The sequence below is a fragment of the Bombus flavifrons genome, chromosome 6, assembly GCF_040668555.2.
Source record: "Bombus flavifrons isolate JBK064 chromosome 6, iyBomFlav1_principal, whole genome shotgun sequence".
In the NCBI taxonomy this organism is placed as follows: Eukaryota; Metazoa; Arthropoda; class Insecta; order Hymenoptera; family Apidae; genus Bombus; species Bombus flavifrons.
In genome coordinates, this window is record NC_138447.1 from 748,595 (window position 1) to 775,193 (window position 26,599).

The 26,599-nt window shown below is 33.7% G+C and overlaps 1 protein-coding gene and 2 long non-coding RNA genes across 3 annotated transcripts in view; 1 reads left to right on the forward strand and 2 right to left on the reverse strand.

Moving 5' to 3' along the window:
• The window catches only part of igl (IQ calmodulin-binding domain containing protein igloo), an 83,713-nt gene that overhangs the window by 33,287 nt on the left and 23,827 nt on the right, over positions 1 to 26,599 (reverse strand). Inside the window, exon 2 of the mRNA XM_069115633.1 lies at positions 6,400 to 6,711. Coding sequence (XP_068971734.1) covers positions 6,400 to 6,711 — 312 coding nt within the window. The remainder of the gene's footprint in view (positions 1 to 6,399; positions 6,712 to 26,599) is intronic.
• On the forward strand, positions 16,214 to 20,338 carry LOC138180736 (uncharacterized). Its single transcript, XR_011173365.1, has 4 exons — positions 16,214 to 16,819; positions 16,926 to 17,098; positions 19,636 to 19,872; positions 20,031 to 20,338. It is a non-coding gene; the product is annotated as an uncharacterized LOC138180736 (long non-coding RNA).
• LOC138180737 (uncharacterized) lies at positions 19,074 to 20,513 on the reverse strand. Its single transcript, XR_011173366.1, has 2 exons — positions 20,231 to 20,513; positions 19,074 to 19,898 (listed from the first exon to the last, which is right to left on the reverse strand). It is a non-coding gene; the product is annotated as an uncharacterized LOC138180737 (long non-coding RNA).

The following is a 26,599-nucleotide window of genomic DNA, read 5'->3' on the forward strand; positions in this document are numbered from 1 at the left end:
GAATCGTGTCGACCGCTTTGAAAAAACAATGGCTGACCCAGTTCTGAATCGAAGATCAATTTCGAATTCGGTATTGTGCAAATTCAACTGACTTGCAGTTGATCCGTTTGCGAAATACAGTTGCTCCGAATTTGCACCGTGAGCAAAATCGTTAATTACACAAGTATCGAATAAAGTATCGTCGACTAAACTCTCATATCAGTATAATATATCTTACGATGATAAAAGATATCACTTACTGTGTTTTGCTTCTACATTTAGTTCTTATAAAAATATTTCCGGGACTATATTTGGAAGTTTCTACCGGAAAAAATAGTTTCCTTTGCGGTCGAAATATCGAAAAGCTGGAAACGAAGACAAAACAAGAAAGATCGACGGATGGTCGGTCAACAAGAATTAAAATCAATATTTAATTATATTGAACAATATGAAAAAAGTAAAAAAAAACAGAACTGGACCATTTAACGGCGCAATATTAGGCTATCACATTAGGATATTAGGCTATTACAGCGCGATAGCCTAATATCGCGCCGTTAAATGGTCCATTTTTGTTTTTTACTTTTTTCATATTGTTCAATGTTCGTAATCATTTCATTTTCGACCTAGCAGGACAATTTTATGCACATCGTTTAAATTTATTTTTCTTTTGTTACGTATGTTTTAACCTTCCTTTTAATCATTGATCTTTTATCATTTTCTCACCTTATCGAAGATAGATGTTTCGTTAATAACTGTATTAAATATGAAATTTAGCTTTTTATCAGCTAAAATTCCAAGTTTAAAATTATAATTGCATCGAGAAAAATATTCTAATCGCATAGAGAGGGACATTATTCTTATGTCTTGGAATTAATTTTGTATCAGTTAATCAATATTAGTCGATCTCTGTTAGTCAATCTTTGTCAGTCGACTTTCCTGGATTTGCTCTATGTCAACGGACGTCTATGAATTTCTGTGATTTTGGTCTCTGTGAGTGAGTACCTATTAGCCAAGATTCACTCAATCTCTTGCTCTTCACAAGAATAAACATTGCTAGCGTATTTTTCTTTTTACGTTTTAAACAACGAATAAATTTGTCTTCCATTTTTGGCAAGTTATGTAATATTCTCCATTTTACACATTCTATTTGTACATTATGTCTAAAGCAAAACGTTGAAATATCGTGCGTCTTATATTCCACAAGCTTATAACATAAAATTACAGTCAGAGGTAAAATTAAATTTTCATACAAATACGGTCTGTCTTTGTTCTATTTCCTCGATTCATGCTACGAATATAACTCGATATTATGAGCCAAAGTATAAACTGTGTGTTTTGTTATTCTTTACCCTTACATCACGAAATGACATAATACGCAATATACGTACAATTGATCAATTTTAGGCGATAAAATATGGTCGACATTCTAATGGGAAATTACAAATCACGTAGCCAAATAGCATTCGTGGCTAAGAATTTCTGAGTAACTGTATCGTTATTAAAACGATTCTCACTGGTCTCATTCCGTACCGTATCTGTAAATAAATATTAATTGAGATTCGTATTTCGGCCAAAACCACTCATGTTTCATCGAGAACGATCGTCAAATTGTCTAATTTCGATTTCGTCATCGCTAGTATTTCATCGTCGCTAATGGACGCTGTTACTCTACATTATTTCACGGTGCTCAGCCTGTCAGTTAGGATTATTTCGTGTTTCTTGAACCGCAAAGTTAAAGAGGCTTTTGCTGAAAATTTTCTATTAATTTTATCTTTTGTGAAACGACGAGTGACTAATTAGTATCGCGATCAAAATCGTCATTGTTTATTGTTTATTATATACGGGAACAATCCATTGGAATATACAAAGTTAATATATATATTGATATATATAAATAAACATTACAACTATTTACAACCAAAATTAAAACTATGATACAATGAGGTACGGCATAATGACTTTCTGATATGTGAGAAAAAGATTCAAAAAATATATCAATTGCAAAAAATACATTATAAATATTAGTGGTCATGCGATTTATGCCGATGCGATAAGCAAACTCAGTGTTACGTGATTGAACATAAATAGAAAATTTCATGGTACTGCAGATTTCTCACTGGAATACTAATTTTGAATCTCTCCATAATATCGAGGCGCTCTACGAGATCAGTAAACACTTTGCGTACAAATAGGATATGATGAAGCTTTGTTTTACTTTCCAATGTTGTGAAACCAAGGTTATGAATTTATTAATAAATAAAGTGGCATATCAAAACAGTGAGAAGAAAATTTTACCGAAGGTTCATTACCGAAGGTACGATGTACAGGGTGTATAAACAGTAAGTGTAACAACCACTGCAGTGTAATTTTACGCCTCTGAGTCAATGGACACTCGTAAAAAAAGTTCGTGCAAAGTTGACCTTGATTGAACATGATCTTCGAGGTCAGAATTATTGTAACGTATTTTACTCAAAAAGAAGGAATGTCTTCCGCAAGCAGAGATCTGCCATTATTCCTATATTCTCACATATATTTCACGAGTTAATTTGTAATTTCCTGTTTTTTCGTATATAGCACGCTACTTTCTCATTAAATGTGAATATAGATGTAAACACATTGTGAATAAAGCTAGTTTAAGAATTATTAAAACTTATTCTTATTAATATTCTTTTCCGGGAGAAAGGATCATTTCCAACCCATGATTCCTTTGAGACTTGTTCATCGTGATGTGTAAAATATAATGAAGTAGCAATGAAAAAAGATTTTCTCCTTGATAATAATACTCAAAGTTAGTTTTACATGAACTTTTTTCTACAAATCTCCATCGATCTAGAGTCGTGGAATCACGCTACGGTGGCTTTTACACTTACTCTTTGTACCTTCTGCACATGTATGTGTACATTTACACAGACGATATTTCTGCTATTATTACTATTAATAATTTAGTGCCGTTAGAAAAAATAATATCGTCGACATTAACGTCGCTAGATTTTACCACGATTAAGTAAGATATGTCTTTTATGGGCAAATAATTATTCGCAAACGATAGTGATCCATGGAAATAGAACTGTTTTAACTAGTGGTATAGCCACTGCTATAAGCAAGCAGTGGAATAAATGATAGTTTGTGAAAGCAATCTTCCAAACGTGATGATGTATCGTCATCAAATAAGTATTGAACGTTTATGAAAACATTTTTCGACTCGTTGTCAGATATAGATTTCACAATTTGAGCTTACCTGTATCCTTAACTTTATTATTACAATTTTTCTAACCTCGATCAGAACAATTTTGAAATTTCTAGAATTTATTTATTTTTAATTAAAAACAATCGAAATCGCGATCACTTTAACGCGTAAATAAATTTCTTCTATAATTTCCCTAGAGGAGGATAGCATATGTGTAAAGTAAATTTGCAGGCAGTGACACAGGTGGATCGTGTTACATCGCCGATAAAAGTTTGCTTTTACCGGCGGTAAATTAATTCACGTTAACTGACGAGCAAAACAAACGATATAGAGTACAATCAATTTTTACACGAAAAAGCGAGATGGTGAACGACAATATAATAAATCGCCCAATAATAAATACTTAATAAATAATAAATATAAATAATAATTAATAAATAATAAACATAAATCATTGTTTTAAACAATAATATCGCGAATAAGCTAGATATATAAAACGAAGCTACGAAATCGAAGTACGAAATGTTCAACTTTAAAAACATAAATTCTTCCATTTTTGATAATGTTATATCTACTGGATAAATTAAACGAAAATTATTTAAACTGTTAGAAGATATTCTCGTGTCAACGATGATGTACTTTTAAGGTGCATCAAAGAGACGTTATTTTACTTTGATAGCATTTGTAACAAATACTTTGTTTGCTTACGATGGACAATCTTGTGTCATATAGAATTGTTTGGGAAGAGATTAAGAGAGTTTAAAAATGATAAAAGTACGAGGGTATTTTCTCAAGGATAAAAGCACCCAAGAATAGCACAAGTTTATTCCAAATCCAAAATCTCAAAATCTAATGCAATGTATGCTTAAAAGATTTGGCCAATCTTTGTCAGGAGAGAATTTTCTTTGTATAATTTTTTTTATAAAACATTTCTTAATATTAATTAGACGGCATACACAAAGTTCCGTTATATCAGACTAAAAGATTATTGAAATAAAAAGATTATAGAATAAAATTAAGTCATGGATAAATTAATCAAACGGGGCGTGACAATATAAATTTTCTATAGGACGAAAGACAATTGCCGGACGAGCGCCAGATAATTAATCATCGCTAAATAAAGTTACACAAAGCACAACCGATTTTGCAAACCGTCAGTGTCAAACTTCTGCAAAGTTATTCGCTTTATATGTCTCAAAATTGCGATATACCTTTGACATTAAACGGTTCCGACGAGGATATCCATTGGTCACGAATCTTTACGCATTGTCATAATAATTGTAATAGTAAGAAATCTATCCTGCGTTACCATTATATGATTGCCTAACCGAATATTTACGTCCGTTTCCTGTCTCAGAAGCGTAGGTAGGATCCTATCGAATATGTAAATTTCCGGGAACGTTGCAAAGGCGAGCTAGCCGTGAAGATCTGGGTCATGAAACGGCCCTGAAAATCGCAAGCAATTTTCGTGGAATTTCCAAGATCCCAAGTCAAAATTCAGTGACGGTAACAACCTTTAGGAAGATTTTCATGACCCTCGGGGAACCGCTGCCGAGAAAACTGCTACACGAGGAGGAGAATGCCAGCCAACTTTATGACGACTCTCGTTTGCGGACTGTCTTCTCCATCCACTTTACGAACTACAAAATTTGATCTCGTATATAACACGGCTATCGAGCGTGATGACATCGTTACAAAAGAAAGAACAAGTGAAATGTAAGCATATGGTTCTTCTAAAGCTTTTTCTCAAACCCTCCTCGTGACCTTTTTCCACTGCTGACAACACTACAAACATGGCTGTATGATCTGGCGAGTACATGATATAACATAGTTTCTATTTAAAAATATGATAAGAACCAATTACCGAATTTAATTTAACAACATATTCAAAAAATAAGATCGTACCTATCGTGCATAAAATTTATTGATAAAAGGTATTCGTTTAAATTAATACGACACAGAGAGAAAAAGTACAGTCTACTAAATTATAATCATTAAATTTGTCGAAATATAGTTGGAAGGCAGTGAAATGAACAAATAAGCTTTCGAGAAGTTTTCTCATTACCGAATGGAAACGTAAAGACACTATAGTTGCAATTGGCTAAATTATTATTTTTTATACTCGTTACAAGAAATAAAGAATCGATGATGATTCCATTAAACAAATAACGTCCCGTTGAAAAATAAACTTTCGTGATGCTCTTAATGGTGAGAAGGGTGCAAGTAACAGAAATTATTTTGTATTTATTACGGGAAAAAGTTCGAAAATGATTAGTTTCATACATATAACAATAATTTCTAATAATGCAATGGTGAAAACGAAAGAAAATATTGGCAATTCCATTTTTCTATCTAAAATACGATATATGTATGTCGGAATTCTATCGCGACTGACCTGATAAGATGCACGTAAAATTATGAAATCGTGGCTCGCATAAACTCGAAACTGACGAGCTGATTGTATGTGGACAAAAATATAAATATATATGCAAAGTGTTTAGACGCACACAGTATAAATCACATCTGCTTGTTATGGTAAATACTTTTACAATGTAATAACATTGTGCGATCGAAAGCTGAATTTTGGAGAAAGGATGAATTATTTCGATAACGATGAACATACCAACGTCCAGAATTCAGTAAAACGGTTCGTATTAATATTACAATATCAATGAAATTTCAGAAACTTATATGAACTTTTATTGTTGCTGTTTATTAAAACCGCTTGCAATTTTAAACGTAAATATGTTTTTAAAAATATAGTGCATTATGTAAGTGCAGCTAGTTATTTTAAATTCTGAACCACTACTAATCAAATACATATATACGTATATAATACTTCAGAGTTTCGATTTATATCGATTTATATTGCTTTTATATTTATACTATATTTATATAGATTTATATTCGATTTATATTTATCTATATTTTAATAGAACATGAACGAGCGAAAATGCTACTTTAACCTCTTTACTTTAAAACCTACTTTAATGCATCAAAATTATCCAATCTCAGTGGCACATCGTTATATAGAATACATATAACATAGAATTATACGAGATATATGTGTATAGTAGAAAGGATGTTGGCAGAGAGGTAAAGCTCTTTAGCTCTCGAGGAGAAACGAAGGATGTTTTCAAGGTGACTGAACGAGATTGGCAGGAAAAGGAGAGTTCTAAAATTAAAGACATCCCTTTTGGGAACGATTTCGAGGGTCCGCACGTGACACTCACCCTTGTCGTCGGCGCGGAACTCCTGCTGAAGTTGTTCTTTGGTTGGCTCTGAGTTTGATTTGGTCCCCGTCTGCTTTATCGAGGATTCAGTCTCTTTCATACTCTTCCTGGCGTGATGGCCACGGAAAGCTGCTTGTATCCTGGTTGCAGCCGCTTCCCTTTCTTTGTCTGTACCCTTCTCTTCCTTCTTTTCCTCTTCTTTTCTCTCGTTCGAATTTTTCGAATCTGCCTCCTTCTTTCCCTCTTGCGACTTTTTTTGTGAAGCTTCTTGCGACTCTACTTTCGTTGAGCTGCTTTCTGCGTTTGAGATATCTGAAAATTCATCAATAATTACTAATCGTTGTTGTTAGTGTTTTCGTAGTTTATATTTATTTTTAAAGACTCTGAGAGACGATATTTTAAAAGAGTATTTGTATCGTAGTTTTCTCTGTTATGGATATAATAATTAGTATATATACAGTTCCAAGAGAATTCCGTGACAAAAGGTGGCGAATATTATTAATGAATATGATTTCGCTTGACAGTTTCAAAGGAATAACTTCCATATTTTTGCTCTAATGTGTTGCTCATACATATTTCTCAACTGAGTACAAAATTCTTTCGATTATGTAAAAATTCTTCCGATATACGTGTATCATTTTATTCGCGATGTGTGTTTCTAACGTATGTGTAACTGTATGAACGCGCAATGTCAATCAAGGGATTTAATCATACGTTCCAAAATGCACGTACGCATACGCAATTCCCTTTGTACTCGTGCTTCATATAGTTGTCTTGATTAAACTTGATTAAACTCCGAGAATCGGTAGATACTCGAATTCTCAGTTTTCCACTTTAGCTTCGAATGAACTATCAATCTATTAACTTCCATTATCGATCATGAAATGTACATACACAAAATTCTTTGAATACCTTATTAAATAAATTTCACAATATAAAATTGGGAGCAGAGTTTTTCAATCAATTTCCTTCTATTCCAAAATATTCGAAACTTAATAAAATGAAACGGAAAAAGGGAACTTTAAGCTCTATGATAATCTTGTCTTTCGAGTTAACGCGGGTTTATCTGTAAGATAATCGGATATCTCTTTGTACGTATAAAAGTCCTAAGATTTATCTCAAATAAAGAATACATATATACAATATGTGTGTATATAGGAAGAGATATAGATTACCCAGTATTATGAACGCAAGAAAGAAAAAGAAGAAGAAAAAAGAAGAAGAGAAAGAAATGAAAAAGAGAAAAGGAACATTGTACCTAGTCACGTGGGAGGCAGAGAAAGAAAGAAAACTGTGAATCATTGCTAGCGCACAGTTAGTGACACGTACAGACTCTACATATACGCACACCTTCTTTCTAACTACGCGCCTCTAATTACTAGGTTGGTCGTGTTTCGTGCAGGACCTATTTCGAGACGGCAGTTCGCTTTTTCGCAGGCTGATGTATGCCTCAAGGAATCTCTTTTATCTCGGAGGAGAAACGTCCAATATTAATCAGAGAAAAGAACGAGCGAATTAAAAATTTAGAATCAGGAAAGTTAAGACAGATAATCACGATGCCTCCAGCTGAATTTCCTGAAATTTTCTGCTACAAACTGTGAAATATAGGCAGAGTGACAAGAGTATGAGTTCTTCAACAGAGAACAAAGAGATAAGCTAGATCGAATAAATTAAATTAAATAAATTTAAGGATATAATGTATCGGTATTATCAAACATTATTTATAAATTTACAACGTCGCAAAGGTAATCCACCGAATGTAAAACCGTCGAAACAACAGCCAAAGTTGAAGTTATGGATGACAAAATTAATATTCTCCAAGATTAAAAATCGGACTTAATTCTTCAACTGACACGCATCTCGACTACATAAAATCAAGAATCGGAATGGTTTATTGCTTACAATTAAAAGCTATGCGGTGTTGCGTTTAGTGGGTTCAAAAAATAAAATTGGCGAATTTATCGAAAACCTATCAAAATAAATTCTGTTTATTAAACATCGATTAAACGTGCTTCGTTTGGTTTCGCTAATTGTTTAATCCTTTAAGCGCTAACGCTGCGTTAACACGATATGTCCATTTATAAATTTTCATGTAACTATTCGCTGTATCTGATACCTAATCCAACTAATTTTCTTCTATGTTATACTTGGCATAGAGGACAACGAATCGTCATTAACTAAAATAAAGGTCACGATTGAAACAAGATTTGATACAATACGGTGGATATGAAGCAGCCTCTGGATTAAGAGTCTTTAGATTAACTGGGATAATTAATTGTCTTACACGTCTCACCTTCACCATCGAGTAATTCGTGGTTTTCGCGAGATGAACGCGCGATATTAGAAATTGCTGTTTTGAGTTCAGGTTTACTTTCGTCCTTCGTCTTCGACTAATAAGGATAGAGACAATTAAAGATAGAAAGTGAAATTCGGAAAGTCGCGTCGCCACATGCAATTGAGAAAATTATTTCAGCAATTGTAAATAATTGGTTTTATTGACAAACTAACTGACTTCGTGTTTTGATTTCTACTCGCTAATCAACTTCGATAATTGGCAAATGTTTGCTTTAAGCTTGAAAATTGTTTCAGTTCTAAGTAGAAAGTTCAAAATATGATATAACTGATAGTATAATATTCACGTAAAGTTTCATAAAATATTTGAAGAGCTAGAGTTCGAGCGATGGTTTTTAGTTGCATCTGAAAACAAAGGTATAGGCAGAACGAGACGAACGCTTCGTAGATGTCTTCAACGACAAACTCGAAAGCGCTCTCTGCGATGGAAAAATCGGCATAAAAAATCGCTAGCATTGAATGGCAACAAGATTTCCTCGATATCTCGGTCGCGAATGTTTCTCCTTTATTTTTTGCATTTCGTTGCACGCAATCATGTCCTACATGATTTTTTTACCGGTAGTTGTATCCGAGATCGTTGAATCCCTCGGGAAGCAGAAATCCCATAACTTTTAACAAAGATAAACGCAGTCTAGTTTACTGGAATTTTTCGAAAGATAAAGTAAAATACATCTAACATATACACCTACCTTCGTCCGATCTGCAAGAATATTTACCATCCATAATGACCTAGTCACGATTTGATGATAAAATTTTCTGTAATTGCAAACCATTTCTTGAAAACTAATGGTATTTGCAAATTAAAGAAATTAACATTGCGATGATTCCCTCATGGAATAATCACTTTAAGATTAATCTGATCCTCCTAATTTAGTTGGTCTTCCCTTTTTAAAATAATCTACGATGTAACATGAGCTAGTAAATAATATTATTATGTACAACATCAAATAGCTACTTAATAATCTACTATAGCACTTTGCGAATGGTCATGAATAAGACAATATATATAAATATAAATTAAATACTATTTACAACATTCGTTTGTGAATAGGTAATAACAGAGAGTAGGTCTATAAAAGGAACTGTTAAAAGAACAGTTCGACATTGATGAATTATTCCAATTGAGAATTTATAAGCGACAGATGCTGGGTACTGAATATCGAATTCAGCTGCGTACCTATTAAGTACGTTTGATTATCGACGGCTTTTTAAATAAAATGGTTTAAAATATAAAGCTAAATACAAAAACAAAACATTGTTCAAAGAATAAAATTACTGGTCGTGCTTTTAATCAAGTATATCCGGCCTTTTTTTGACAAAAATATTCAGTCTTTTACTCGAATTTTTCAAGTGTTGTATATTAAGAGAGAACATCGTAACGCGAAACATTTGATCGCTATTCTACTAAATAAAAGTATTTATTGAAATCCATTTCTTCCAAATTTTTCCAAAATATTCATCAACAGATGTTAAGAAACGTTCGTATAAAAGTAACGTCGATACAACGTATAGACTCAAGAAGAATCCGACTCGCTGCATCGCAGGCATAACAACCGCCTGAACCTTCCAATTTGCAAGTCGATTCTTAAGAAAATTTTCTTCGGAATGCATAGAAAGCGGTCGATCTCAACCAAAAACGGTTGAATTTTACTTTCAGATGCCTCAGGCTAATACATTTGGCTAAATTGCTTGCTAAATTACGAGGAAGCCTCTATATTCGACATACTACCAGCTGACGAATTAACGTTTCGAACGTCGCGTCATGTTGGCGAACTGCTTCGATCGATCCCTATGGAATACGAAACAGTGTGCCACTTACTGCACATCAAATACCCTACTATGCCATCCTATAACGAGTTTCATGAACATATAACGACACGATAACACTATACCAGAAGACTACTTGAATCGTTACTATACGATATCAATATGTCGCGTAAATTGTATTATTTGTAGGAAATTCGATTTCATTCGTCGAACGTGAGCTTTCAGTCACATAAATCATTTTGTCTTTCTGTCCTTTGTTGGAGCAAAATAAGGTAACTGTGTTTATTGCATGTATTTCTAAAGACAAGCTGAAGAATACCTACACGTGTACTTTCTTAGACAGTATACAGGGTGGTTGGTAATTGGTGGTATAAGCGGAAAGGGGGTGATTCTACGCGAAAAAAGAAGTCGAAAATATAGAATAAAAATATTTTTTTAGTTTTTTTTTTTAATTTTTCCATCGAGACAACGATCTACAGTGAGATCCGTTATAACGAGACGTGATAAAGTGCACGCGTACCGAGCGAAAATTCAAAGTCGATTTTCTCGAAAACAAAGCCTTAAACGAAAAATTTTTATTGTATATTTTCGACTTCTTTTTTCGCGTAGAATCACCCCCTTTCCGCTTGTGCTACCAGTTACCAACCACCCTGTATATCGAATCTTGGTAACGTTTTGATTACACGATCCGCTTCGTGTCCATGGGGAACGATTCATACTTCAATAAATTTGTTTCATGGATTACTGCAATTCATATTATCATATGATGATTTAATCTCGCGCGTTTAATATTAAAATTCTTAATAAAGATATTATTCTAAAAGTCATTTACGAAATTTACTAGCTCCGTTTCAATACAACAGAAGTATCGATTACATATCAGGTTTGATAGTTGGTGAACTCCGTTGAACTGAAAGAAGTTAATGAAGCTAGAGTTCAGTTCGACATTAATTAACAAACAGGCACTATCGACACGGCGCGACGCGGTGACACGGCTGTGTGTTTGTACATAAGCGTTCGAGATCAAAATGCACATAGCTTTGACTAATTAAAATCCAGATTAATTAGGAATTTGAATATTACAATTTTTCCTAAGAAATGTATCGTCACTTTGTGGTTTATTTATTTATTTAGCAATTAATATTAGAAAATGTAATGATTATTTATTTTGTAAAGAACTAGTTTGATTTGCCCAGAAATGTTCGATTTAAAAAGCAAATCTGCGATTTACGAAGAAATATATATTTCATAAAATATATTTATGAAAATTGTGATATTTGTGATAATTGAAGTTTTAAAGTAGAGGTATGCAAATTCGAGTTACATCAGGTGCAAAGTTATACAGATTGGTTGGAACACGGGTCTCCGTGTTCAATGAAATTCTTAAACGCAGCAAATTTCTCGAAATGCGTAAATACGTTCTGGGGATAACTGATTAAAACAAAACGAGACGGCGAAGACCTGTTTGTTTCGACTAAGGTATAATATAATACCTATTAAAAGTTTATGGCCATGTAATTGGAATATACAGAAAAACTGTCGAGAAAAGTGGGATTTTCTTTTACTTTTTATTGATCGCGTTTAACCATTTCAAATTATATTATATGCAATAGAAAATAGGGAACTTTTGAAAAGCAAAAAATAGAAATGAGGAATGATATATGATATAAGTACTACTTAATATTTTATGATACAAAAAACATTTGTGCATGTTTAAATTTATATAGACGTAGCTACAATTTTCCAATTTACGTTAACCCAAGAAGCGAAACACTCTATCCGTAAACATCACGAATCGAATGATGTTAAACAATAAACAAAAAGGATTAAGCACGAGCCATGCTGGAAACCAGCGAACAACCGTATAGCTTTTTACCAACATTCTACCTTTTTCCAGGGCGAAAGTTCATCCTCGTGTATTTAAACGCGTTTTAATTTTTCAAGCGTTTCCCTCCTTGTATACCGGGCGGTGAGAAATTTCCCGATGTAGTCGGCGTGTAGCATTTTCTTTTCATTTTTCTTCGCCTCTGCACAATACTTTGTGACTATGATGAACGAAAAAGAAAGAAAAGACGTCATCGCGACAGTCTTTATAATTCATTCTGACGCTCGTTAATCTAGCTAGCTGGTAGCTGTTAGGATGTTGCGCGCGGTGCTATAAACGTAGGCCATCATACCATAACCACTTTCGTTTCAACAAAGCTGCCTAACGAAATATTCTCGCTTGGTCGGCGAGATTTTCAACATCGATGATCCGGAATTCAGCGTGCAATGTGTAAAAGTAAAAATACGCGTACCACGTACGAGAGAAATGTAGCGTAACTTTTAACGGTACCTTTAGCGATCAATCGTCGCTCTTTTAAAAAGTATTTATAAGACTACCAATAATCTCATTTTTCTGTTATACCTCGTCGATCGTTAGCGATCGAATCAACATCGATATGTATGTATACGTTTCAAATCGAAATCAACTACGATATTCGAGTTATTATTTAGCAGGAACCGCAGCTGACAAGTCAATTCCAAATACGAAACGGGAAGAAATGGGTAAAAATAGAGAATCGTTAACTTTATGTGCGCGCTCATCGCAAGCAAAACTTTGTGCAACAAAAAAGATGTGGCATTCTTTTTCGTTAAGTTTTTGCTAATGAAACATATGTATATATTATATGTATATATAGCATGTATGCATAGGTAATATTGAAGAGTTTATATAGAGTCGTACTAGGTTGATCACGAAAATAATTCACAATCAAAAGGTAACATGGTGGCGATGCGAAAACCATAGGAATAAAAATATGTTTGTTTCACTAATGAATGTTATGTAAGTTATGTGTTTGTCAGATTTCTTTTCTTTCCTCCATAACGGAATGCAGTGGCGTAACGTTACGCATGAATCTTTGGAAGTTAAAACGACAGTGATTTTATTGCATTTTCAGATTTTACTGCCAATCGTAAACACGTGCAACCACATTCCCAATACAAAAACGATTTCGATAAAGTTCATAGCGCGGTTGACATGGAAAACTGACTAAATAAATTCTCAAATAAATAAAATTTTTATCGAGTTATAATCATGTCAGTGATACTAATAAGTAGTTTTAAAAAATTCTTTAAAATACTACTAGACAAAATTTCTCGGTTATCTTCCCTAAGATAAGTAGCAATGCATAGCTCAAAAATTGTCAACGTCGTATAATTTATTTCAATCGTTATTGCACGAAACGTCTCGTTTAAAAAACGAAACATCTCCATAAAGAAATAGCATATATTCGTTTTTAAGAAATAATTCGTTGTAAAAGGAATGTAGGTGTGAAGCCATATACAAACAATATTTAACATGATTTTAAAACAGTACTAACGATCACGGCATTAAAAGTACTTACGAAATACTCTTAGTACTTACGAAACGTTCATGACAATGCGAAATCTAAACATCTACCTAGTTATACTATAAATTTTCGTGTAAGAGAACCAATTCCGCAGTACCGTTTACTAAACGGCTCAATGATACTTTTTGTATATGTAATTATTGTAATGTCATAACTAGACTGCAGATTTTTATGCAAATATATATTTTTATGAAAAATTGATAATAAAATAGGGCCTAGATATAAATTTATCTTACTTTTAGGTGTTTGCTAGGTGTTCGCTTTGCATATTTTCCATATTTTTTAGAAGCATATGCGAGCATGATACGCAATATTATTAAGTAATTTCAATAAAATCAATAAAATGAATATTTTACTTTGTTTTATAATACTTCTTTTTCGTTTTCGTTCGCCGTTAAAATATTCTGTATTTCTACATAGGTTCTTATATCATACTTTAAATTACAAAAAGATCCGCAGTCCAGTTACAATAATTTTTAAACTAACTATAAGCTATATCGCAACCACGTTCAATAATGTTAAACTAATTACCATTATAATAATTTAATAAAAAGAAGCAAAAGTTTTTTAAATAGAAAAGAAATGAAAACTTTTAATAGAAACGTTTAATAAAAGTGGATCGCATTAACAGAAACTGCGCGGCTATTTCATGTTTCGTTCTTAATTGCGTCACGTAATCATTCACAAAGAAAGGTTTATATCTCATTAACCGATCCTAAGTGTTAGTATTGATATTTTAAGAAATTCAACTATATTACGCATGAAATCCTATGAATTATAAATTTATGGTAAATTTTGTATTCGGTGATGGCAATATATCAACCGGGCTGACAAACGCATCACATTATGCCATATGAGGATAGTAAAATAAAATATTTGGAACGCCATTAGATACTATGGATATTTACTATATTATTACTATACTAAACTATATTTATGCAAATTCGTATTTTTATAAACAGACGTAAAATAACGAAATCTACAGAGATTTTTTTGGATTTTCAAATTTCTCATAAATATATAAAACGACTTATAAAACAGTTTCATTAAAATTGATTCCCTTCATTGGCATATTTTTATCACTTTTCAAAGAGGTGTCCGAATATAAAGATCTATAATGAAGGATTATCACGTGTGTTTCAATAAATGAAAAATTTACAAGTATGAAATATAATTTTATCGTTTCCGTGATGCTATCAGGATCTACGTTATCATATGAACGTATCAGCGGGTTCGTAAAAGTTCGACAGTTCGACATATGGTACAAGAAAGATGATAAAGGATATATTGGTTATTGGGTATTTTATGATGTGCATCTTGCTTTATTAAAATCGTAAAAATTTTCTTTAAAAGGATCCGAATGAAAATGTAATTGCGCTCCGTTAAGGCGTGTGTGCTCACTTTAAATTCGATAAAAGAGTAAATATATGTATATATTATGAATATATAATAAATATAGATAGAAATTCTATCGGGTATATCATGAGAAATATTTTGGTTCGATTGTATTTCTCGCTGTCTAAATATAGAAAAACGCTATAAAATAAGAAGTTGGAAAGAATTCATTAAAAATGGAGAAAGTCTCAACAAAGCTACTTTAATGAGGAATGATCAATAATAGCGACATATTCTCAATAACGTAGCACACGTTCATAAATCTAGGACGCTGTCTTTATCGGTATAAATACACCCTTTGAACATAATTCGGTGAACTGTGTAACCGTTCGTGCTTTCTTACCTGGAATTTCCAGATGAGACTAACTTATAATTAACATATATAACCGTAACAGATACAACCTAGAAGTAATATTACTCAGTATGCTTAATATATTGTGACAAATTTTTCAATAAAGAAACATCCAAGAATTTGAAACGTACCAAAGATATTAGAACGAAATATATCGCGTTCAAAATTCAATCGAGGAAGTATTTTGTAATATGTGTGAGGAATCAATTAACGAGGTGAAACTAATTAACAGTTTAGAAAATGAAGAGATATTCGAATAAAAGAGAGTCTCTACATATGTAAAAGTGTTAAACTTTCCAAGCATTCTGCCCAACTCGCAAATTTCTGTGCTCGATCGCTTTGAAATTGAGTTAAACAGTCTGTACGTCCATCTGATAAAACGGTAGCGAGAATAAATAAAACAAATCAACGATATTTCCGCTGGCTCGGATCGTAATCACTATTGATATACGAGCTTTGCACACGACGAACAACTGCGCATCTAACGTCGCCAGACACGAATCGCGCAACTGCGTTCTATATATTCTTTTAGAAATTTTCGCTGCTTCATACGGCACGCATTGCGCAACCATTTCGTAACGTGTCAACAGTTTTCTGTCAGTCTACGAATGGATAGGCGGAAATTGTGGATTTGTTCCGACGAGTTCGTAGGTTTCGAAGTATGTATCCGACACATGGATAAAACAAAATTTAAAGATCGATCTTCGTCATTTTCATCATTTTCGTAACCTGAAACTGATAAGATTTACTAGGTTACCATGACACAAAGTTAACGAACGCTCGAAGTATAACATTCCAACCGAGTGTCGTCGATATTCCCCAGAGTAATTTTCTGCAAGGACAAAAGTGGTGTGCTATGCCGGGGAACATCTTCGTCATTTCCGGGACGGTTATACAAAGCCACGTGTATCGATCAGGTCAGGTCTCTCCTATCTTTTACCGGGACTAGTATTGGGGGTATGGAAAACACGCCTAGCTGTATGTGTACGCAGTCGAGGATCGAAAATCGATCCAACCTGTCCGCTCTTAATGAAACACGGCGTATCAAACGTCTTACGCGGACTTGGAATTGAGTGCGACGGTATTATCGCTATCAGCTTCGTGATCCGATAGAAAAACGCGATAAGATGTGACACGGACATTGCAGAGGAATTATTATGCGGTAGAATTTTTAATTGAAAAAAGTAAGGAAAGGAAAAGCCAAATCGAAAGAAGTTAATTTTTATACTACTATTAACTAATGTTAAATAAAATTGTTATCTTTCCAGAATGATATCGGGCAGTTTGAATAATACTACCAACAATCGTAAAATATATATAAATTTATCTTGCAACCATCCTAGACGAATTTCATTGAAAGAGAGAAGCGAGAGGAACAGCAAAGACTAAAGGCGAATAAAATGAAAGGAGAAAAATAAGTGATCTCGTTGGACCTACTATAGTAAGTTAATAAACTAATCACCTAGCGAGTTCAATTAGATCAGAGATTATCTCAGTATTCATCGTTGCGATTGCGCGAAATCCAATTTAATGTAAATGCATTCAACACGAAATCCAATTAGAAGATGCACCACACCAAACCGACAAAAAGTATTTTCAAATTTGCAATATCTAACAAGATCCATTTCAAATGTATATATAATCCATTGAACTACAAAAAAAACACTCATTTTATCAAAAATATTGACCGTCGACGACAATTCGCCTAGTAAATATCCGGCACACAATTTTTCTGATTTTGAAAATCATTTACAAATGCCATTTTCATAGTTCTAGGTATATTTGCTTGTTGTTATTTCGCATGAAGCACGCGATTCTATTCTATATATTATGCCTATTATCTTAGACGTTGCCTCCATTGTCCAGGAAGAAACGAAACATTGTTACCTTTGAGATGGTCGTATTTGTATGTGATAATTGTCGCTTTTTTTTAACTGTTTTACTGCTGAATATACAGGGTGGTTGGTAACTGGTGGTACAAGCGGAAAGGGGGTGATTCTACACGAAAAAAGAAGTCGAAAATATAGAATAAAATTTTTTTTTGTTTTTTTTTTTTGTAAATTTTTCCATCGAGACAACGATCTACAGTGAGATCCGTTATAACGTACTGCACGTGTATCGAGCGAAAATTCAAAGTCGATTTTCTCGAAAACAAAGCCTCAAACGAAAAATTTTTATTCTATATTTTCGACTTCTTTTTTCGCGTAGAATCACCCCCTTTGTACCGCTTGTACCACCAGTTACCAACCACCCTGTATATTCCAAGACAAGACGATCAGGGCTAAATAAATACCGTGGGCACGTATTTCACAAAACGTATTACGTATTACGGTTTCAGCAGTGAAAGTTTAATGTCTTCGAACATGAATACAAGATAAATACGCTGTGTGAATCAATTTTATTATATTAATAGCAAAGTACAATATCAAACTACAATTTGTCAAACTATCTTATTTTTCAAACTATCTAATTAACTATTTACATTAAAACTATCGTTCAATTTTCTTTCTCAACTGAACCTCCAAAATACATCTATAAGCTCAACTATCTAATATAATCTAAAATAATATGAAAACTAAATATAAGTGCACACTAAAAATGCGAAAACAATCTCCTCTCCACATTAACAAAGACTAAGAAGATCAATCGAGCTAGCTGATTTAGCAAAATTCAAGATCCATCTGCTCCAATCGATTAACCCCAATTTTCGTACCTAAATCCACATCTAAAGTCAATCGTTCGATCGACGATTAACAAGAAAACGTAATCTATCATGCTATCTCGTTTTTGACCGAAAGACATCGAAATACGGAAAACAGCCGCAGCTCGAAGCCAAAGTCACACAAGTATACTTTTACGAACTTTCCTAATTATTTTTTCGCGCTCAAGTCACCCCTATAATCGTGCTCCTGTTTCACTAAGTACATAAAACGTCGTACACCATACTCGTTCTCCGCATTACACACGGACTGGTACGTTTCATGGCCTGGCGAACACGTAAACGCACAGAAATCCTGGCAGATTTCGCATCAGCTCGTCGAAACGAGATTCAGTCGGCTGGATTCCTCGCGACGATAAAATCTATGCGGTCGAACACACGCGATGGAGATAATTATTCCTTGCTTGTAGAGATGATTACGTTTTTATTCATCGAGTGTTGCTTTTCCTCGAACGGTTCTGGTTGTTAAATACACTGATTTGCAAAGCGATGTATGCATTAAGCGGCAAGTTTCGAAGGAAACATTACCGGTAATAATTTCATGTCAAACACAGATATTTTGGTCGGTGTTATTCGCTATAAGCGTGCTCGTGTCACCGCGAGCCACGGTTATAGCTCACGCGATGTTTCCTTAAAGTTGACGACGACGCGAAATAAAATTCTGACGTACGTACTGCTTGACATCACGACGAACAAACAAGTATCAGTATTGGTGTGTACCATTGTTTCTCCATACTCTTAATTTGCACATCACCTCTTCCACTAATCAAAAATTTCCACCTGTTATTAAATTAGCCTTCATTTCTCAAAATTCCATCGGAAAATCAGCTCTATGAGGCTAGTCCAACAACGAGAAAATCTGCATCCTGACATAATTCAAGACTGATAACGAATCATAATGTCTGAGCGTAAATAATATCACCCAGCAACAGTTAGATATATTTTAAATTAAATCCTTCGTCATTTGACCAACTATGCCATTCCCGTTTTAAAGACCTGCCACTTATCAACTAATAAGTAACACGTGTCACATAAGCCTACTCGTCAAATCGACGATGCATGGTTTCATATTTTCCCAATATCTCGCTTTGTACTACCATAATTTACAATGGTGATCATTTTTAATTGAAAAAGTTCGCGTGCAATATACATATATAGATTATATTCATCCACATGGTACAATTCGAATATCTAACGAACTAATACAACAATCTCACTTCGATTCCACTGAGTCAAAAAGCTCTAAATTCGAATTGTAGAGATGAAGCTCTATAGTGAGGTGGAGTGAGAGAATCGACAGACAGAAGACAAAATCTGTTCGAAACGCGAAGCCGTACAACGCATTTCCAGATGTGACTAGAAATATCGTTTTCCTCTACAACACCAGCCACGAAGATTGCTCTACATTTCACCTTCCATGGTATCGTTTCTCTTTATGTTACACGTAGGGGTTTAGGACATTTCTTCTGCACCGAGCCGGCGTAGATGCGGTGAACGTGAGTTTGCTCTCGATAAATATTTACTGAAAACATTTGTGCGTTACGTATCAGAATGTCGTATAAGGACTAAAAACGAAAATTGTAAAACTGATAGATGGTTGAAAAGAATTAGATGCAACGAGAAAAACGTTTGATAAGCGGAAATGTGCTTTCAGAAAGAGATATAATGGTAACTGGACCTTTTTGTCTCGGCGGAAGTTATATTACAGGGGAAGATCTTTGCTGCATCGAATCTCGTGACGTTTTTAGGAGATTGTTTGCAAAAAGATAGAAAGGTATCGATGATATATCGTTAAAATTTTTGTAAAGTGTGTTTGTAGTAGAACTATTTTATGAATTCTTCGTAATTACGTACCTTGAAATAATTACAACTGTATTAAAAATTAAAATGTTGTGTTCTTTCTCATGAGGAATTCATTATTTACATTACAGACAATAGTGTGATAGTAAGTTGTCATTAAGGAAATACGAGGTAGTAAATTTCATTAGGTACAGATCGATCGTCAGAGATTTAATCCTATGACACCACTCCACTCTAAAAAACGAAAACAAGGTCAGCCAAGATCTCATATTTTTAGTCCGGAAGTATAACTTTTATCCGTGTTAGCGCAGCAAACTACATATTGCTTGAAAGCGACTTGCACTTTTTTAAAATAACCGCTTATATAGAGTTAAAAAAATCTTATACAAGGCCTAACCGAATAACGCGTAAAAGTCAGCACGACGTAATTCCTTGTGAAAAAATGAGGAAAAAATATAGAATAAAGTTTTTTCATTCTTGGGTTAGTTTTCGAGAATACCCAGTTTGAAAATTTATCAACTATACTTGCACGTGGCTAATGGCGGACTGAGCAGGATTAAATAATAGACAGGAAGTTAATTGTACGTGTGAAAATAAGTGGAAAATGTAAAATAACATTTTTCTGTTTAAGACTCCATTTTCAAGAAAATAGAGTTTGAACACGTTTAATTAAGAATTGGCTTAGCACACGCGTATGATAAATTTTCAAATCTATTTTTCTCGGAAACAAAATGTCTTTTGTGAAAATATTTTATTCTACATCTTCGACTTACTTTCACACGTAGAATCACCTCTTGTCGATTATTTAGTCCTGTCCAGTCCAGAATTAATTATATTCAAGTATATTTGATAAATTTTTAAACTCGATTTTCTCAGAAACTATGCCAAAAATGAAAAAATTTGATTCTATATCTTTTCCTTATTTCTACACAAGGAATCACGTCATGTCCGCTTTTACATGTTATTCGATTAGACTGTATATTTACTTTCCACTCGCAATGTCGTCTTATCGGTATACACAGTTTTATATCCTTGCTTTTTTCTAAATAACACTTTTACCTATTTTATCGTAAGTTTGATAGTAAAATATAAATTATACGAAAAAATAAAATATATCCGATCTCGTCAAATACAAGGTAGAAATAAAATAAAATTTATCGCGATAAACAGAAACGAGTATTTGACATGCGGTTTAACGAATGTTCCATCATCGACCACCACAAAACACTCGGATCACTTTACGACGGGAACCTAAATAGAGATTTTATCGGAATTTTTGTTAAAAGGTGTACAAGGGTAGTCGCGTTTACTCCACAAAGTCGAACTCTTCCACTATTCTACTTTGTTTATTAACCCCTATACGGAAGGGCCAGCAACTTACACCGGCATCTGTGTCTGTTTTTTTCCCGGGAATCCGAGTTTCGCCCCTTCCCCTTGAACTCGGTTTGTTCCTTTGTCTCGTTTGTCCTCAATTCCGCCCTTCCACCGAAGACAAAATCGCGGGAGCGGGAACGGAATTGCGCGCAAAATTGCTTCTGATTGCATTAATTATCGGCTGTGATCGCAGCAATCGACCGTTTGCTTATTGAATTAGACGCGATCATTATCGATTCTTTTCTCCGCAACTGTAAACGCGCGTTTCTCAATAGTCCATAGGGCTCAATGGAAAAAACGAATGAAGATCTTCGTTCGAGGCGAAGAAAAAAGAGAGTTTTGTTTTCAAGAGTCAATTTGGAGGAAATGCGGATTCGAGAAACGTGTTTGGAGATATTTTCTTACAAAGGATGTTTTAAAAGCTTTTTAGTGGAAAGAATGTTTTATTCATATTTTATGCTCCTATTTATAGATGGTTACTATGATCGATTTTTGGTGACATTTTTCATGAAATATACTGTATAGCATGTTGTTCGGGAAATTTCTTACGATTAAATTTTTATTTTAGAGTGATAAATGAATATAAAGTTGCATAATTTTTCATTTAAAAAATATAATAAAAATCCGAATTAAAAATTCTGGACAATAATCTGAATTAAAAGATACGACAGAAGCGGTTGTTTCTACGTCTCGAAAAAATATATGTCGAATAAAAGTAAGTTAGAAAAGCGACGTAAAAAGTATTACAAGGTTATAGGAAATTTGTTACTCAATTATTGCATTTTATGCTAAAAACGATTCTTTTTTAAAAGGTATTATGATTTCGAGATAGGAGCCTGTAAAATTCGTATTTTCGTTCTTTAAAAAAGTATAATACCTTGCTCAATGCTAGTACGAATATCCTTTAAATTTTTCTCCTGATTTTGCCAAATTTTATAGAGAAGAATACCCCCACTAGTAACTTCACAAAACTTTTCAAGCGGGTGAAATTGTGTTCTCCGCTCCGAGCTAAAGCTAAAAAAATGGCTTATAATTTCTGCAACCTTTTTAGAAGATTTCTTCTCGCCACTACACTTTATTTTCATAGCAAAAGAGCTATTCCATTATTCCCAATATCATTTGTCATGAAATAAATTAATCGATCCCATTTTATTAAAATTAAAAAATATTCTAATGATATCAAATTTTGTGTGAAAGAAAAAAACGCTTCAAATAAAACTTTTAAATAAAAGAGCGAACAACTGTCCAAAAATGCCTCAAATCCTTTCTAATAAACAAATTTCCCTTCTACGAACCATACCAATAATATCTGAAATTTGTCTTAGAAACAAGTATTTCCCCTTTTATTTTCACCTAATTTTCGAAAGAACGGTTCACTGCGTAGAAAGTAAGCCCGCCTCGCGTGTCACGATGTCGTAACTATTTTCTCCTTTGGACTATGCGCCGCGTACGGGATTCGTGAGAAAAAGGCGTTCGCTGGCCGCCCTCCTGTAAAGATTTAAACTCGTTGTACAGTGTGCAGGACTCACCTGACGGGAAAACGCGACCACCCTCACCTTCGCGAACGTGAGTTACCTGATTCAACGTACAACTGGCGTATTCGAGGTGCCGGCGATTCCTTTTATAACAGCGGGACTTGACGGCCCTGCGCGGAACGCCACGCAGTCTCTGTGAGCCGACTACAGGAACGTGTCTGCGTGAATGCAGCCCCGCATATTTACACCAAAAAAAAAAATGATTAAACGCATGGTAAGATCACTTTTGTTTAAATATCACGTGTTCTCTGAGATACATTACTTTATCGTTAGTCTATCGTTTTTAACGGATCCTATCAACTTTACATGAATATTCCTGTATTCCATGTGTAATAAATAAATGAAATATAATAAATAATAAAATAAATAAAACCGTGTTTCTTAACTGTATTCCAGACCAGTTAGTTTTAAAGGGATTTTTATATTACTCTGTGTAGAACTTTTTTTATTCCTGTTCACATTTCTTATTTACTTTACGTTTGCAAAATTACGAGGTAGTTTGAAATATCATTTCAAAAATGTTCTTTTTTACAGTTTAAGGGATGGAAAAATATTGTGTTTGTATGATATGGAAAGGTGTCCAAATAACACGAACAATAGAAAATATTTTTTAAAGATAATTATTCTTGACAAAGAAAATCGAACCTCATTGATACTATTCGAATAATTGAAAATGTAATTATTTTACAACAGCATGTGACAGACACCGCATTATAAGTCAAAATAATGCTAAATTGCTTGAAACCAGATCTTACAAGTTCCATGTGATCTACTTTTTATGGAGGCAGTACCTAATCACACCTATCCTGCAACATTCGCAGTTCATGGAAGTGCACAAGGAAATTGCACGTCGAATTAAAAGCTTGCAAAAGAAAATTGCAAATAAACTTTCTGCAGTGATTAACCGAACACTAAAATAATTCTTCATGTAACAAAAAAAACCATATTTTAATAGTTATCTCTCATAAAATAATTGTGATAAATGATACGAGTAACCAAATCATTAATCTGAGAAAATCTTATTTTAATACTATTGCAAATATATAAAAGAATTTCGTATTCTACAAATGAAAGACAATGCTATATTTCACACAAGTTCTACGTTATAAAATAAACATAACTCTTAAATGAATAAGAGAATTTACTTTTCCTGGGATTAACATTTAACGAAACCAATGGGCTTTAAAACTAGATTTTTTAGGACTAGATCACAAACAATAGCAAACGATAACATGACTTGGTTAAATTAATCATCGATCAAATTCAGAATCCATAGAACCTTCTAACTAGAAATATCACGTAGCTTACAACTTATACAGCCGAAAGCTATTAGCCGAAATGTTGCTGGCGACGATGTGGTCGCGTTTAGTTCCTATATGCCCACTACATGGAATTTCAGGTAGTCGACTTGCAAGAGAAATCGATTAATCATTATACGTCCATGCGAGCTGTTTTAATGAAATGCTGAATTTGCAACGATTTATACTCGTAGAAGACTTTGGAAGATATTGAATAATTGTTGAGAGCAGGGTTTAAAAAGAAAAATGGTTGAAAAAAAAATGTTAAATGTATTGAAATATTTACATTTCTATTAATTCATTTATTATTACATTTATCTTACTTTTTCTCTACTCTATATATAATAAATTTACATGAATATTCCTGTAAATCTCTTAATATATTTATTACATTTTTTCAACAAGTTTTCTTAGAATCTTGGTGAATTCGAACTCGTGAAATTTGTATCGACGAGTAATACGAGTAATGCGAATAATAACGAGTACCAAAAAAACATACTAACTGGTTTGTCAAAATGATAGAATTAAATATAAATAAATATAAACGAAAGGATCGGTATCCATAAGAACCAAAAATTATTCGAAATATAGGTCAATAGGTCGATCCACTTGATACAAAAGTTGGTCTTATCAGGTCCCCTCTTAGAAAGAATAAAAAAAGGAGCTATTAAAGGCAACGTTAAAAATTGAGTCACGTAACTGAATAAATTTGTTGAAATTAAATTCTACGAGTCGGCTGGATTTCCGTCAAGAAGAACAGACAAACTAGCCCAGAGAGTCCAATTAAAGATGGAATAGCAGCGGATACGTGTTCGAGGACCAACAAGAATCTCGTCGATAAAGTGTATAATTATTTTAAGCTGCGATTTTTCCAGCACTCGCTGTTTTCCGAAAGCTCTATACAAGTCGACAGATTTTTGTCGCCACCTGTCCAAAATTCACGAATGCTCTATAAAATTATCGCATGTGTGGCAAACTTGTAGCTGCAGCCGATAAAACAGAGAAGAGGGGTGAGCTTTCGATAATGGCACGTGGCACAGAGCTTGCACGACCTTACCAACAAGCAGTACTTGTCGGTTCTCGTACTTCACAAAGCCAAGTCTCAGAAACATACCGTTTGCGCTTTTATATTAGAGCAGTGACAATATCACGTACCTATTCTACTTGTGAGGTTATTTTCACGTATTGAGTAAGTAGATTTGTGATTGACCCTTTTTGTGATATTCACATTTGTAGTTATCCGATACGGAGTTGAAAAAGTGTTAATTTCTTTTTTGTTTCATATTCTATTCTATTCGTTTCTTTTCACTATTTTTTAATCGACATGGTGTTCGTACATTGGTTATCTACTAGTGATATCAAGATCGGTATTTTTGCTTTTTAGCGGGCGTAAAAGAAGCAGAAGATCGATTTGCTCATCCTTTAGCCTTGAATACTTTTGTGGTGTGTGTATTGCGTGAACTGAATACTTCGAATGATACAGTGTTCGTTCAACCACGTATCTTTTTGATTTTTGTATATATTTAATTTACATATGCTATTTAAATATTTTTATTAATTTACTAATCGTAACAATGGTAAATATTATAGCAAATATAATAATAAAGATCTGTGCTCTTCTTACTCAAGAAAGAAAAAATCAAGAATGGCAATTGTCGTAGGAGTATTACGTGTAAGTCTTCAACAATGAAGTATTTTCCTTGTTAAAATTCTTAATAAACAACACGAAAAAATTGTTTCAAAAATTTAATAAACGTCTTAGTAATATGCACCTTTTTTTAATTCCGTGACGTTTAGCGAGACTTAACCTTCGCATTCCTCTCGCGAAATGAAATTTTCTTAATTGCCTCACTTATCCGACTTTTGTTATTTTCTCTTGGTGTGTGCGTGCATGCGTGTGTGTATGTGTGTGTGAAAGTTGGAGGTAGAGAGGGAGAGGAAGAGGGAGAGAAAGAGGGAGAGAAAGGGAGAGATATTTTACTTCACTGATACCCACCAATCACAATGAAACAGTTTCAAACTGTTCACGAAATTTAGACAGAAATTTACAAAGTCCGACCACGCATTGGTTCTACTACTTATCAGTAGCCATCCCTATAATTTTGTCGCAACTTTAAAAATTTCGCACAAGTTCATTACCGAGATATTATACAAATCCATGGTATGGTCTTAGCAGTAAATATAGCTAAAAATAATGAAATGTTTATTTGATGTTT